This window comes from Odocoileus virginianus, chromosome 5 (genome assembly GCF_023699985.2).
Source record: "Odocoileus virginianus isolate 20LAN1187 ecotype Illinois chromosome 5, Ovbor_1.2, whole genome shotgun sequence".
In the NCBI taxonomy this organism is placed as follows: Eukaryota; Metazoa; Chordata; class Mammalia; order Artiodactyla; family Cervidae; genus Odocoileus; species Odocoileus virginianus.
Genome location: NC_069678.1, coordinates 10,602,183 through 10,615,406, shown reverse-complemented (window position 1 = coordinate 10,615,406; position 13,224 = coordinate 10,602,183). Strand labels below are relative to the sequence as shown.

Below are 13,224 nucleotides of genomic sequence, written 5' to 3'. Positions count from 1 at the left end.
ATGATTAAATGATTTGCGTCTCTGGGGCTGATTTGGTTTCCGTGAAGGAGTTGTACGTATTTCTTCGCGCGTCCCTCTACCCCTGAAACTAAGACAGACCTCGGATGTGTCTCGGTCTCTCTTGCGGACCACCGGGCCCGGGTAGTTTGCACTCGAGTAGTTGCACTCCCCTTATTTACACCCCAGGCCCCTGTCAGAGACCCAATGGAGGCCAGAGGGCCAGTGCTCAGGCTGGGTTCTGCGCCAATCACCACCGCCCGTCCATATTTTCCTCTTAACTTCTCTCCCCAGCTTGGCCTGAATATTGTTAAATCCGTATTTTGTGGGGCGTTTGCGTCTCCCCTCCCGTTTTCGTGTCCGCTCTCGCCATTTTCCATTCATGTGGATTTTGATGCAGATCTATACGGGATTTTTATTATGCCTTGCCACACAATAAAGGGCTCAAATGTTTGAAGAATGAGTGAATGAACACATTTTCACCCCTGCCCCCAATATAGGCGCATCAGATCCTTTCATTTTCCTTCCTAGCATGTATCTGTGAGTTTAATGTTTTGGTATCCTTGCTGGGCTTTACCTATGTGACGTTGAGGGTTGTGTGTTGTTAGGCTCACTGCTCTGTCCCCAGCTCCCATACGATGTCTAGCACATGGTAGGTCTTCAGTAAATATTCTTTGAAGGTTGAAGGGGAAATTCTGCCTTTATAGCTGAGATGCTGGTACACGTATCAGCTTCATACATCCTCCACTTCTAGCTGGAATCTTGACTCCCAGCCTTCCTGGGCCTTCAGCATTCCTTAAATAGGGAGATGCAACGGTCCCTTGACCTATCTCCAAAAACATCTCTCCTCAAATAAGGCAAGTTGTGAGTGAGCAGCCTTCATTTCCCCACCTACTCTATACTGCCCACCTACTCTATACCGTTACCAAAGGAGACAGACAGCAACTGGCGGCTGGTGAGACAGAAGCCTTTAATGAAAGAGGAGTTGCAGGCCTGGCCCACTAATCTTGCGCCCTTGTTGGTGGGGAGGGAAAATTAAACTGAGGGGGAAGCAGGGTGAAGGAGCAGGTATGGCAGGGTAGAGGGGAAGGGCGCTGCCCGCTGGGGCCGTCTCCTCAACTGTTCTCCCAGAAGAAGTTGTTGCACGCCACTGTGAGGGCAGCCACCAGTACCACATACTCCTGGAAGTCCACCTCTCCATCTCCATTCTCATCTAGCTCCTTCATCACCTTGTCCACAGCATCTGCATCCTTCTGGGCCTGTGGAGGGAGGAGATGGAGAGATAGGTATATAGGGAGATGAATAGCACTGAATCAGGGGCATGGGGGGAGGGGTGATTGGGGAGAAAAAGGCAGAGATGAGCAAGAGGAAAACTACTTATAATTATGGGACTCTTGTTTCCCTCCTTAAAACTAACAAAACATTTGTGGCTTCCAGTTGCCTACAGAATTAGCTCCCTAACAAGGCAGAATAATAAAAACAAATACCATATGTTGAGTACCTACAATGTGACAAGCTCTACACTAGGAGCTTTACAAGCATTCTCATTTAATTCTAGCACAATTAGTATGAAGTGGGTTTCATTATTCCCATTCTAGAGAAGAAATGAATTGACAGTGGTTAAAGAACATGCCCAAAGTCACACTGCTAGAAAGTAGTAGCATCAGAATTTGACCCCAGGTCTCATAAAATCTAAAAGCTGGTACACTTTGTACTGGCTTATTTTCTGCATCCTTCAGTTCAGTCAAAACTGCTGAACATATTCCATCTTCTTTCTCCTGTCCTCTTGTTCAGATACTGTGCGTGTGAGGTTGCTTCAGTCGTGTCCAACTTTTTGTGACCCTATGGACTGTAGCCTGTCAGACTGCTCTGTCCATGGGATTCTCCAGGCAAGAATACTAGAGTGGGTTGCCGTGCCCTCCTCCAGGGCATCTTCCGGACCCCGGGATGTCTCCTGCGGCTCCTGCATTGGAGCGGATTCTAAGGCTGAGCCACCTGGGAAAGCTTCAGATACTGTACCTCCTCCTAAAATGTCTTTACTTACTCTAATAATCTTCCAGGGGCTTGAGTGCCACCTCTTTGGAGAGGCTCTCCCGCTTCAGTTAGGTTAATATTTTCCCATAATCCTTTCTGACACCTCTGTTAAGGTCCTGGGTGCTTCCTGGGGTTCAAGATTTGCTTTCAAGTGTCAGTCTTTTCCTTCTAGACTGTGTGTTTTGTTATTGATGCCTAGCCCTTAACAGGTGATCAGTAAATCAGGGCATTTTGACTTGAACCCAGAGGGGTGGGGGTGAGGGTGGGGGTGGAGGAGACGGAAGGTTGGGCTGAGCTGGGATGGGGAGCTGGCAGAGAGGTGCCTCCTTTGCCCCCCACCCCCAGTCCCTCCCGCACTCCACCCTGCGCCCCAGCCCGCGCTCACGTCCAGGAAGCCAGAGAGCTCCGTCTGCAGCAGCTCCTTCAGCTCCTTCTTGCTCAGCTTGTACTTGTCGCCCTCTTTGCCCGAGTGGGCATGGAACACATTGATGAGCGTCTCCATGGCCGTCTCCAGCTCAGAACCCATTGCGCAGCTCACCTACCCACGTCCCGTCATGGAAGTGAGCTTGGGACCATGCTTAGGGTACCTGGGGTTGGGGTAGGGTCCCACAGCTCAAAGCCGTGAGATCGGCTCCCCACCACAATTCATCCTTCCTGAGATTTTACACAAACAGAACTTCTAGACTCATTCTCTGTGCCCTTCAATCCATACGCTAACCAGAGGGAGTCAGGGCTTTGGGCTTGGAGGTAGAGCTGCTGGAGCTGGGCTGACTCTCGAGGCCTGCGGTGGACTCTGCTTGTCCTGGCTGCCTGGACAGACGCTGAGGAGGGTGGGGCAGGCAGGCAGGCGGGGGTGGTCACAGGACCCAGTCTGGCTTCCTCTGACTCTATTTTTACCCTTGGATTGCCTGCCTCGCACAGCCAGGCTCTGCTATTGGGGATGGTGGGCTGGGCTCCCCTCTATAACCTTGACTCTGCGGCCCACCCGTAAACCAGGAGTCAGCCTGGAGCCCTTGGTCAGCTTGGTGGAGAGGGTGGCAGTCCGAGACTCGTGGGGAGGGAGCCTGAACATGTCACTTGGCTTCCCTCTGTTACCTCTAGTTTGGTTCCTCTTAACTTCTCTGCAGAATCAGCCCTTCTACTGGGTAGTAGTGGGAAGGGAAAGAGGAATGTCTGAGTCTTTTCCCTGGAGCCAGGGCTCCCAAGGAAGGGGAGAAGATACCTGTGGGATCTTGTCTCTGCTGTTGGCCACTCCTGCCCCCAGGCCAACTTGGGTGATTGGGACAGTGGCAGCAGGGAGGATGGGGCTGGTATGTGTTTGGGGAGATAAAGGCTGAATGCATGAGGTCTTCTGAATCCAAGGGGCTGGGAGAGAGGAGGGGAAAAATGGAGGGGTCTGTTGAAGAGAGGGGACTACCAAGCCAGGGGGCCTCTTTCCCTTGGCCTTGGGAGAGTTGGCCCCTCCACCGCCTCCGGGGGCAGCTCAGGTATCTCAGATCAGGTATCCCCATCTTCCCCAGGCCTGAGGGGTCAGACAATGGGCCCTGATCAGGTGACATCCTAGCTCTTCAATGGAGCCCTTGTATGTGTCACCTGAACTCCGGACAGGAGAAGCAGTTGTCACAGAGACCTGGGGGAGATGGAACCCAAGCCGGGGCTGATAGAGGGGATAAGGAAGAAGAGGGAGGGGTGCTGGTGGCTCAGTTACCAGCCCCATCCAGGAAGGGCACCTAGAGGTTGCCCGGAGACCTCGAGCAGCCTGGAATTGTGCAGAGGGGCCATTCTGAAAGGACCTTGGCTGGGAGGGGGTAGACAGAAAAACAAAGGGAAAGAATGAGAGGAAAGAGGAGCCGAGTTATGGGACAAGAGGAGGAGAGAGGGAGGTCATATGAAAGGATGGTGGGAGTGGGTATAGTTCCCTAGTGCCCCCTCTTCTTGGTATCACATGGTCCATGCTCTGGGAGGGAACCTGGGCAAGGCTGGGTGGGGGGGGCAGATAGACCAAGGCTGCCAGTGGGTGGGTGGGCAGAAGGAGCGGTTCCATCTGCTTTCTTATTCTTACGCCACTGGAAGCAAGGCAAGAGCTGGGTCTCCCCCCCAGCACCTGGGAGATGGAGGGAGCTTTGTGGAGGCTCTTGAGGGCTCTGTGGTAGGAGGGCAGGGTCTCCTGGAAGCTCAGTGGCTGGGATTCCCACTGGCTTCCTCATTCCCCGAGCTCCCAGATTTCTCTCTGACCTTCACTTGCCTCCCCCCCAGCACCTTCCAAACAATGTCTCCCCCAAATCCCAGACTCCTCTGAGACCCCCAGGGCACTGCAGTGCCATCCTCCTCGGTCTCCTGGAGCCCTGCTGAAGTCCCCCTTCCCCAGGCTGGCCAGGGCAGGGAGCAGGGCAGATGGGGCAGGATACTCACTGTCAGCCTGGGAGCGGGTTCTGGACAGGCAGATGAGGCTGCAAATGTGGCTCCTGGAGCTGTGCGGGGAGACCTGTCTTCAGTTGTCCTTCCCCCACGACCCCCCCTCTGCACCGGCTCCACCCCTTCACAGACAGACACCCAGTGGGGCGAGGGGCCAGGAGTGGACAGAGGCGCCCTCTGTCTCCTGGGCTGAAACAGGCTTCCCTGTGTCCTCTTCTCCAGCCTTGGATGCCACCCCCACGCGGGGGCCCCAAAAGGCAGGGCCCAGGAGGAAGGGAGGTGGGAAAGGTCCTGGGAAGAAGGAACACTGAGAGGCCTTCTGGGCTCGTCCTCCCCCGCTCCACCCCCCCCCCCCCCCAGTAATAATGGGTGTGCAGCCAGGCAGAGAGGAGGTGCTTGCACCTGACTGAGGGGGCTCATCTTGGAGGGGACGCCTTAGTGAATAATTTAGTCTTGGGAGTCTCCCTGAGGGGTTTCAGCCTGACAACCCCACTGAGGGATTTCAATCCAGGGTCTCCTCTGTGTGGGGCACTCAGCCTGGGTCCCCCTCTGTTTGTCGGGCCTCAGTCTGGATCCTCTGTGGAGGTCTTGGGCTGCAGGGTCCTTAGTGGGGTCTCATTTTGAGAGGCCTTCTGGGGTGTTTCTTAGATGGGCCCTTTCAGTGCTGAGCTCCCCTAGTTGGTTTTTTCAATCTGCAGTGCCTTCTCCCAATGGCAATATGCTGCTGCTGCTGAGTCGCTTCAGTCGTGTCTGACTCTATACGACCCCATAGACGGCAGCCCACCAGGCTCCCCTGGTCCCTGGGATTCTCCAGGCAAGAACACTGGAGTGAGTTGCCGTTTCCTTCTCCAATGCATGAAAGTGAAAAATAAAAGTGAAGTCACCCAGCTGTGTCCGACTCCCAGAGACCCCATGGACTGCAGCCCACCAGACTCCTCCGTCCATGGGAGTTTCCAGGCAAGAGTACTGGAGTGGGGTGCCATTGCCTTCTCCCCAATGGCAGTGTACATACACCTGATTAGAGAAGGGGGTGTGGTGGGCCAGCAGGCTCCCTGTATTGGGAGTGATGGGACCCCAGGATGCCTGCTGAGTGGGATCTGGCCAGGCAGCTCCAGGCGAGTCCCCTCCCTCACCAGTTGGAGGCAGGTGGGCTGGGTTGGGGGGGGCCAGGGTTCCTGGCCAGATTGCTGGAGTGGGGGTGGGATGCGGTAGGCGTGATTGGGCGGGTCTCCTCTCCACAATCTACGGCGGAAACTTGACACCTCCAGGCTTGGGAGGGGCTCTCTCCTCCCTCCTGGACATTTATAAACCACAGCCCTGGGGCTCCTGCTTGCTGCACCCCATCTCCTTGCCCCGGTGAGTCTTTCCCTTTAACCTTGGAGGGAGCCTGGGGAGCATTTTTTTCCGCCTTGGGCTCCCAAGTCCCTCCCCTGGACCTGGCTTAGACTGGGATTCAGGAAATGGCTTTGGGAAATCCAGCAACAATCCTCGCAGAGGGGAGGGGGCGGGCTGGAAAAGGGAGAATGAGTGAGCATGGCCCCAGCCGTCACCCCCCTTCACCCCCCTCCACAACTGCCTCCGGCTGTGAGTGCCAGTACCAAGCCCAGACTGCCGTTTCTGGGAGACGAGGGCGGGGAGGGCTCTGGCGTCCTGAGCTCCACACTCTGCCCAGCTGCCCCCGAGGGGAGATGCGAGTGGGGCGACAGAGAGGCGGGTTCTGTCCAGACTGAGCCAGCCCTGACCACAGCTGGGCATCTGCCAGACCCCGGCTTCTCTGCTGGGAAGAGCAGCCAGTGTGTGTGTGTGGGCGGGTGCAGTGCAGGCGGGTGGAGACCCAGGTCCTTGCACAAACAAGCTGTGGAGACAAACAACCCCATGACCCTTTGAGGCTGGTGAAACTCCAAGAAAGGGTCCTTGGGACTAAACCCTACAGGGGGGCCACACGGGACTGAGAGGAGTCCAAGGAAAGACCCCAGTCCGAACGCCTCCTCCCAGACAGAGGGGTCTCCAGACTGAGGGACCAACACACAGGGGTCCCTGAGACACGGACACAGCAAAAGGATCCCCAGACTTGTGAGACCTAGAGAGGAAGGGGTTTCTGGAAGTGAACATTCCTGCCTCCTCACACTGAGGTACCGTTGCCTGGTCCCTTGCCCCAAGCTCCATCCCCTCATCCCTGTCCCTTCTCTTCTTCCCTGTGAGGCTTCCTCAAGCAGAGGCTTGAGGTGGCAGCGCCAGGGCAGGGGTCCTCTGGCCTGTCCTGACTCTCCCTTCCTTTCCTTCCCCCTCCTGCAGGCCAGCCCCGTGAGCACATCAGCTCTAGCTGCAGGGTCCTGATGGCAGCCGAGCCACTCACGGAGCTGGAGGCGGCCATTGAGACAGTGGTCACCACCTTCTTCACCTTTGCAGGGCGGGAAGGCCGGAAGGGCAGCCTCAGCGTCAATGAGTTTAAGGAACTGGTCACTCAGCAGTTGCCTCACCTGCTCAAGGTAGGTGGGGGTCTCTGGGCATGCCAGTGACTGTGGGACACTGTGTCTGTGAGGACATGTTGCTGAGAGTAAGGTGACCACAGCTGTACTGAGCAGAAGGATGTGGCAGCTGCACGTGTAAATGGTTCTGGGTATTCTTGCCTGGTGTGTGTGTGTGTGTGTGTGTGTGTGTCTGGGTATTCTTGCCTGGTGTGTGTGTGTGTGTGTGTGTGTGTGTGTGTGTGTGTGTGTGTGTCTGGGTATTCTTGCCTGCTGTGTGTGTGTGTGTGTGTGTGTGTGTGTCTGGGTATTCTGCCTGGTGTGTGTGTGTGTGTGTGTGTGTGTGTGTGTGTGTGTGTGTGTGACTAGGTAATACTATAAGTGCATGTGTGTTGCTGCAAAGGGCTTTGTGCTCCTGTCAGATGATGCTGTTTGGTTCTTGTTGGGTCTCTCTGTGCCTCTCTGGTTTCATTTTCCCAGCACAGGACTGAACCCAGAGCTGGTTTCCGGAAGATTCATAGTCCATCAGAGCTGAAAAGAGGGCAAGGGAAAATATGGTCCAAAGTCCTCACTTCACGTGTATAGAAACCGAGGCACAGCTATGGGAAAGGGTTTGTTAAAAATAAAAACACAGCCAAACTCACAGAGTCGCAGAATCTCAAAGCAGGAGGTTCCTGCAAATGGTTTGTGGTTATTCCCCACACTCTTTGGGAATCCCCTCCGTAATGCAACTGACCACATCATTCTTTCTGTCCGACTTACAGGATGGGGTAGGGATTTATGTTTCATCTGCATTGGGTTGGCACATCATCCCAGGCTGTTCACAGTTTCATTTACATCCATTCTGAAAATTCACAGGCACATGAAAGTGTGTGAATATGGATTAAAAAAAAATCCCTACAAACTAGTCTCTGAAGTTCATTGTCTATCATTTGCATTATCTCCTACATCCTTAAACTTCTCCCTTCCTCTTCTCACAGGAAACATCAGGCTCTCCCCTGAAAATATAGCATTCCCTGTATCCCTGTCAGATAATGACTGGTTTTTCTTCCAAATCTAATTCCTTCTGGGCCCAGAGATGCAGGTAGTGACCTCTTTGCTTTTCCTTACAACTTCCAAATGATAGTTTCTTCTCCTTCTCCTCCCCCACTCTCCCTCTCCCGTCACTGCTCTCCCCATCTCCTCTTCTTCTTTTTGGCTGCACCTGTGCATCTTGTGGGATTTTTTAGTTCCCTGACCAGGGGTCAAACCCAGGCCCTTGGCAGTGAGAGCACAGAGTCCTAACCACTGCACTGCCAGGAAATTCCATCTTCATCGTGAGACACTCAGCTCCTTGGAAGCTCACACATATGCCTGCCATTCTTCTAATTGTACACCTTATAGCTCTCCAGCTTCTGGCTTACTGTTTTTCTTCTCATCATTGCCACTGTCAGAGTCCACACAGACAACTCATTCAACACCTGGGCCTTTCGATTTCTTGAATTCCTTACTTTCACAGATGCTGTCTTCCTGCATCTCAGTGTTCTTGCCTCTCTGCCCCAGTGCCCTGTTGAAGATCTTCAGATCTTGTCATTACCAGTGCATCATCTCCACAACCTCAGTCTCAGGCCTCTCTTCATCTACCACCTCCTGTCCTTCCAGTTCTATTCCTCTATCTCATTCCTCCACTCCACCATTCTGACTCCACTGGGACCTTCAGTCTCTTGACCTTAATTAACACTTTTCCATCTTCCATCACCATCCCTCGAGACCTCATTTCCCTTCTTACTCTGCTGGGTTCTAAGGCTCACAACTATAATCACTTGCTCAACTCCCCTTGATTCTCTTTCTTTCTGTCCTAGTTATTTGGTAAAATCTCAACCCAGGTTGGAGAAGGCAATGGCACCCCACTCCAGTACTCTCGCCTGGAAAATCCCATGGACGGAGGAGCCTGGTGGGCTGCAGTCCATGGGGTCGCTAAGAGTCAGACACGACTGAGTGACTTCACTTTCACTTTTACTTTCATGCATCAGAGAAGGCAATGGCAACCCACTCCAATGTTCTTGCTTAGAGAATCCCAGGGACGGGGAAGCCTGGTGGGCTGCTGTCTATGGGGTCTCACAGAGTCGGACACGACTGAAGTGACCTAGCAGCAGCAGCAGCAGCAACCCAGGTTAAATCCAACATTTCAGCTCCATTAGCTTGCTGGTGAAACTCACCATTCTGAGTCCACACAGCTGAATTTGGCTGGAGAAAAACATACTTCCATGTTGACTTGTCTCACTTTAAATCTATGACCGTTGGCAATGCCTTGTCATTCTCCATTTCCCTACCTGATTCATTTACCAGCCCTTTCAGATGATTATTTCACAACTTTTCCTTTCTCCTCAAACTCCAGTACCTCTTCTCATAGTCTCCTTGTCACTGAGAACTTTTCTCACTGAGAAAATAAAAGCCATCAGGAAACTTCTATGTGCTTCCTCCCCCAATTTACTAACTGATCAGCACATTTCTTGTCTTCCTTCCTGTTAGGGCAATGATCCATCTCTGCTGCTAAGGCCAGTCCCTCTGCTGGTGTGCTAAGTCCTATCCCTTCCCACCTTCTGAAAGATGTTACTCTCCCAATTCTTCCTCTCTTCTCTTCCATCATCAAGACTTCCCTCTGTAGGGACTTCCCTGGTGGTCCAGTGGTTAAGACTTTGCCTTTCAATGTAGGGGGCACGGGTTCGATCCCTTGTCGGGGAGCTAAGATCCCATATACCTTGTGGCCAAAAAACCAAAACATAAAGCAGAAACGATACTGTAACAAATTTAATAAAGCCTTTTAAGATGGTCCACATAAAAAAAAATCTTAAAACTTCCCTCTCTACTAGATTGTTCTAATCAGTTTGCGAACCCACTGTGCTACCTCCCTTCTTAAAAGAAAACCGCCCTTGACCCTGTAATTCCCTCCAGCTATGCCTTACACCTCTGCTCCCCTTTGTAGTAAAACTCCTCAGAAGCAGTGAGCTATTTATACTTACCTTCTCTGCTTTTCCTCTCCTGGTTCAGAATGCTCATCCCCCAGGTATCTGCTAGGCCTATTCCTCATTAGACTCCATGGCAAATCCTCAGCGTGACCTTCCTTCAGCACTGAGTACAGAGATCACCTCTTGGGCTCTGTTCCTTTGTTGTTGAGTCACTCAGCCGTGTTGACTCTTTTGTGACCTCATGGACTGTGTCCTGCCAGGTTCCTTTGTCCATGGGATTTTCTAGGCAAGAATACTGGAGTGGGCTGCCATTTCCTTCTCCAGGGGAATCTTCCCGACCCAGGGATTGAACTGTCATCTCCGCATCTTCTGCATTGCAGGTGGGTTCTTTACTGCTGAGATACCAGGGAAGCCTAAGACATTAGGACTGACGTGTGCTTAGTCGCTCGGTCGTGTTTGGCACTTTGTGATCCCGTGGACTGTAGCCTGCCAGGCTCCTCTGTCCATGGGATTTCCCAGGCAAGAATACTGGAGCCAGTTGCCATTTCCTGCTCCGGGGGATCTTCCCAACCCAGAGATCCAACCTGCGTCTCTTGCATCTCCTGCATTGGCAGGCGGATTGTTTACCACTGCGCCACCGGGATAGCCTTCGGTCCCTTTACCCTAGAGTTGTTTCCTTTCAGGACAGTTTCTTCACAGCAGCCTCCATTACATAATTTTATTTTATTTATTTTTAAGATGTTTATTTACTTATTTGACCGCGTCAAGTCTTCGTTGCAGCATGTGGGATCTAGTTCTCTGACCAGGGATTGAATCCAGGCCTCCTGCGTTGCGGGTGTGGAGTCTTAGCCGATGGACCACCGGGGAAGTTCCTCCATTATATAATTTTATGTTACCAAGAAGTAACATGTAATTTCCTTCCTTTCCATTGTAGGAAACATTCTTATTTTCATAAAGGTAAGGTATCTGCTCACTGTTTTATTTTCAGCACTTAGAGTAGTGTCTCACTCTTAGTTGTTGTTTAGTCGCTCAGTCTTGTCTGACTCTTTGTGACTCTATAGACTGCAGCACGCCAGGCTTCCCTGCCCTTCACTGTCTCCTAGAGTTTGCTCAAACTCATGTTCATTGAGTCAGTGATGCCATCCAACCATCTCATCCTCTGTTGCCCTCTTCTCCTTCCTCCTGCCCTCAATCTTATCCATGTTTTCTTTCATATCCTTCAGTTCAGTTTTCTTCATAAAAGTTTAATATAGTTCTACATTTTTCCTGAGTGCTTTGTTTTTTACTATTTTAAGTGGAACCTTTCATATGACATTTCCAAAATGGTATTTGTTTTTGAGTATTAATGTTGTCACCAGATAACTTTATCATTTTTAATACTTTTTTTGGGGGAAAGAAATACAGAATTGTGGCTAAGAGCATAAGCTCTGAGTTAGACAACCTAGGTTCAAATACAGGGTCTAGTTTGTCATCTGTGGTTAGTACTTTAATCTTTCTGAGCCTTAATTTCTCATCTGTGAACTGGACTCATAGTAATACCGTTCTTGTTGGATTGGTCTTGCATTTATTCAGTCAGTATTTATTGAGTGGCTACTATGTTCTGTTCTGACATTGTCCTAGACTTTGGGTTATAGTAGTGAACAAGCCTCCGCTATGTGCCAAACACTTTCCCAGGCATTGGTATTATGGTGGTGGACAAGATGGACAAGGTCCCTGTGCTCTTGGAGCCTTTCATTCTAGCAGGTTATGAAGATTAAATGATGTAAAGCATGTAATATGTTCAGCATAATGCTTGGAACAGTCAGCACTATTAAATGCTTACACTTGTTGAAATGTTAGCTTTTATTGTTCTTTTGGTTTTTCCAAGGTATACAATTATATAATTGCTAATATAATAAGGGGTGAATTTACACCTTCTTTCTTAACAATTTTACCTTTTATTTCTTTCTCTTGACTATGTTTCCCCTTTCCCTCCCAGTGTGACGCTGGACATCTTTGCTTTCCACTGGCAATGCTTATAGTATTTGACAGTTAAGCGTGATTGTGGCCTTTAAAAAAGTCTTTTGAGCTCTTCTATGAATTAGTTTCGTGACATCTATAGATCTGGAAAGCCTTCTTAGCCTTCATCCAAACGTTGATTCAAATGTTGGGCATGCGCGGTGCCTGAGGCATCCTTGTCTGGTTTGACATGGATCCATTGTTCAACAGTCAACTTTTCTGTTGTGATTATTCATCTGGCAACAGATCCTTTGATCACGGTGGTCCAACTTAGAATATCCTTAGTTTTCACAGGTCTGCTGAGAGAGTCTTTGCCAAGGGCCCCCTAGGAAACCGATACCTTGTGTCCTTGCCATTCCCCTGATCTACCAGGCTAGTGACCCAGCTGGAAGAATGAGAAGGCAAGCAGGTTATGCAAGCAGGCGGCCAAGTGATGTGAACTCTTCCACCTTTCTGTGGAGGAGGAGGGTGGCCTGAGAAGGCTCTGAGGGTGGTCAGAGGGAGTCCATGCCTACAAGGGCTCCCCAAGTGTCCTTGGGCTTATCCCAGGGCTGGTGCAATGATGTGCTGAAGCCTACAGGTACGTGCAGTTGTAGGCCCATTGTGAGCATCTCTTCCCCACTTTGCGTACAGTGACATCACGTTTATGGTTCACAATCCCCCATGGTGGGTGTATTTAGACCATAGCATACCCTGTAACCAGGTTCCCCACTTCCATCCTTTGCTTCCCCCGGACTTGGGCACCAGGCAGTGCCATGTTGGGGCTGCAGCTTTGTCCAGAAGGTGTTGGGGTAGTCCTAGTGCTCTTTGAGGGAAGGGAATAGTGACTGGCAAGTCTTCCCTGTCTCCCTGTGTCAAAGCAGTCATTTCTAACTCCACTGTTTGCTGTGGTGTCTCCTCAGGATGTGGGCTCCTTAGATGAGAAGATGAAGAGCTTGGATGTGAATCAAGACTCAGAACTCAAGTTCAGCGAGTACTGGCGACTGATTGGGGAGCTGGCAAAGGAGATTAGGAAGGAGAAGGCCCTGGAGGTCCGGAAGAAGTGAAGCCAGCTGGCTGGGATGGGGGTGGGCATGGCATGGCTGGATTGAGCCCCACTCCCCGCAAATAAAGCTTTCTCCTTGAAACACAGTTGTTCCTTATTCACACCCATCCTGATTTCTTCTCTTGAGACCAGTGGGTGGGAAAGCTCTGCCCCCACCTGAGGGCAAGTCCAAAAATTGTGAGCACCAACATAATTCGTCTTCAAATATTCTGCACCATCAGGTCTTGAATGGGTAGGTGCTCAGGAATACATGGTTGATGAGTGAATATATGAAAGGTAGAGTGAGATCTCTGGGACATGTGAGGGGACTTACATCCCG

General features: G+C 51.2%; 2 protein-coding genes across 5 annotated transcripts; one reads left to right on the top strand and one right to left on the bottom strand.

Annotated features, from left to right (window-relative positions):
- The first annotated feature begins 27 nt into the window (after nucleotides 1–27).
- Nucleotides 28–12,987, top strand: S100A13 (S100 calcium binding protein A13). Of its 3 annotated transcripts, none has more exons than XM_020890804.2 (3): nucleotides 28–52; nucleotides 6,742–6,935; nucleotides 12,763–12,987. In XM_020890804.2, exons 2-3 carry the CDS (start codon nucleotides 6,783–6,785, stop codon nucleotides 12,904–12,906), a joined length of 297 nt encoding a protein of 98 aa, XP_020746463.1. In that variant the 5' UTR covers nucleotides 28–52; nucleotides 6,742–6,782; the 3' UTR covers nucleotides 12,907–12,987. The 3 variants fall into 3 exon arrangements, with proteins under 3 accessions (XP_020746463.1, XP_020746462.1, XP_020746461.1); XM_020890803.2 differs by lacking the exon at nucleotides 28–52 and adding an exon at nucleotides 5,699–5,802; XM_020890802.2 differs by lacking the exon at nucleotides 28–52 and adding an exon at nucleotides 6,187–6,578.
- S100A1 (S100 calcium binding protein A1) lies at nucleotides 949–4,561 on the bottom strand. 2 transcript variants are annotated; one of them, XM_020890799.2, is made up of 3 exons: nucleotides 4,444–4,561; nucleotides 2,417–2,618; nucleotides 949–1,256 (listed from the first exon to the last, which is right to left on the bottom strand). In XM_020890799.2, exons 2-3 carry the CDS (start codon nucleotides 2,555–2,557, stop codon nucleotides 1,113–1,115), a joined length of 285 nt encoding a protein of 94 aa, XP_020746458.1. In that variant the 5' UTR covers nucleotides 2,558–2,618; nucleotides 4,444–4,561; the 3' UTR covers nucleotides 949–1,112. The 2 variants fall into 2 exon arrangements, with proteins under 2 accessions (XP_020746458.1, XP_020746457.1); XM_020890798.2 differs by having other exon boundaries at nucleotides 2,417–2,569; nucleotides 4,444–4,558.
- Nucleotides 12,988–13,224: the final 237 nt, after the last annotated feature.

Coding starts and splice junctions, on each gene's coding strand:
- S100A1 (XM_020890799.2), bottom strand. CDS start 2,557: ATGGGTTCTGAGCTGGAGACGGCCATGGAGACGCTCATCAATGTGTTC. Junction 1,257..2,416: donor AGCTCTCTGGCTTCCTGGAC/GTGAGCGCGGGC, acceptor CTCCCTCCACAG/GCCCAGAAGGATGCAGATGC.
- S100A13 (XM_020890804.2), top strand. CDS start 6,783: ATGGCAGCCGAGCCACTCACGGAGCTGGAGGCGGCCATTGAGACAGTG. Junction 6,936..12,762: donor AGTTGCCTCACCTGCTCAAG/GTAGGTGGGGGT, acceptor GTGTCTCCTCAG/GATGTGGGCTCCTTAGATGA.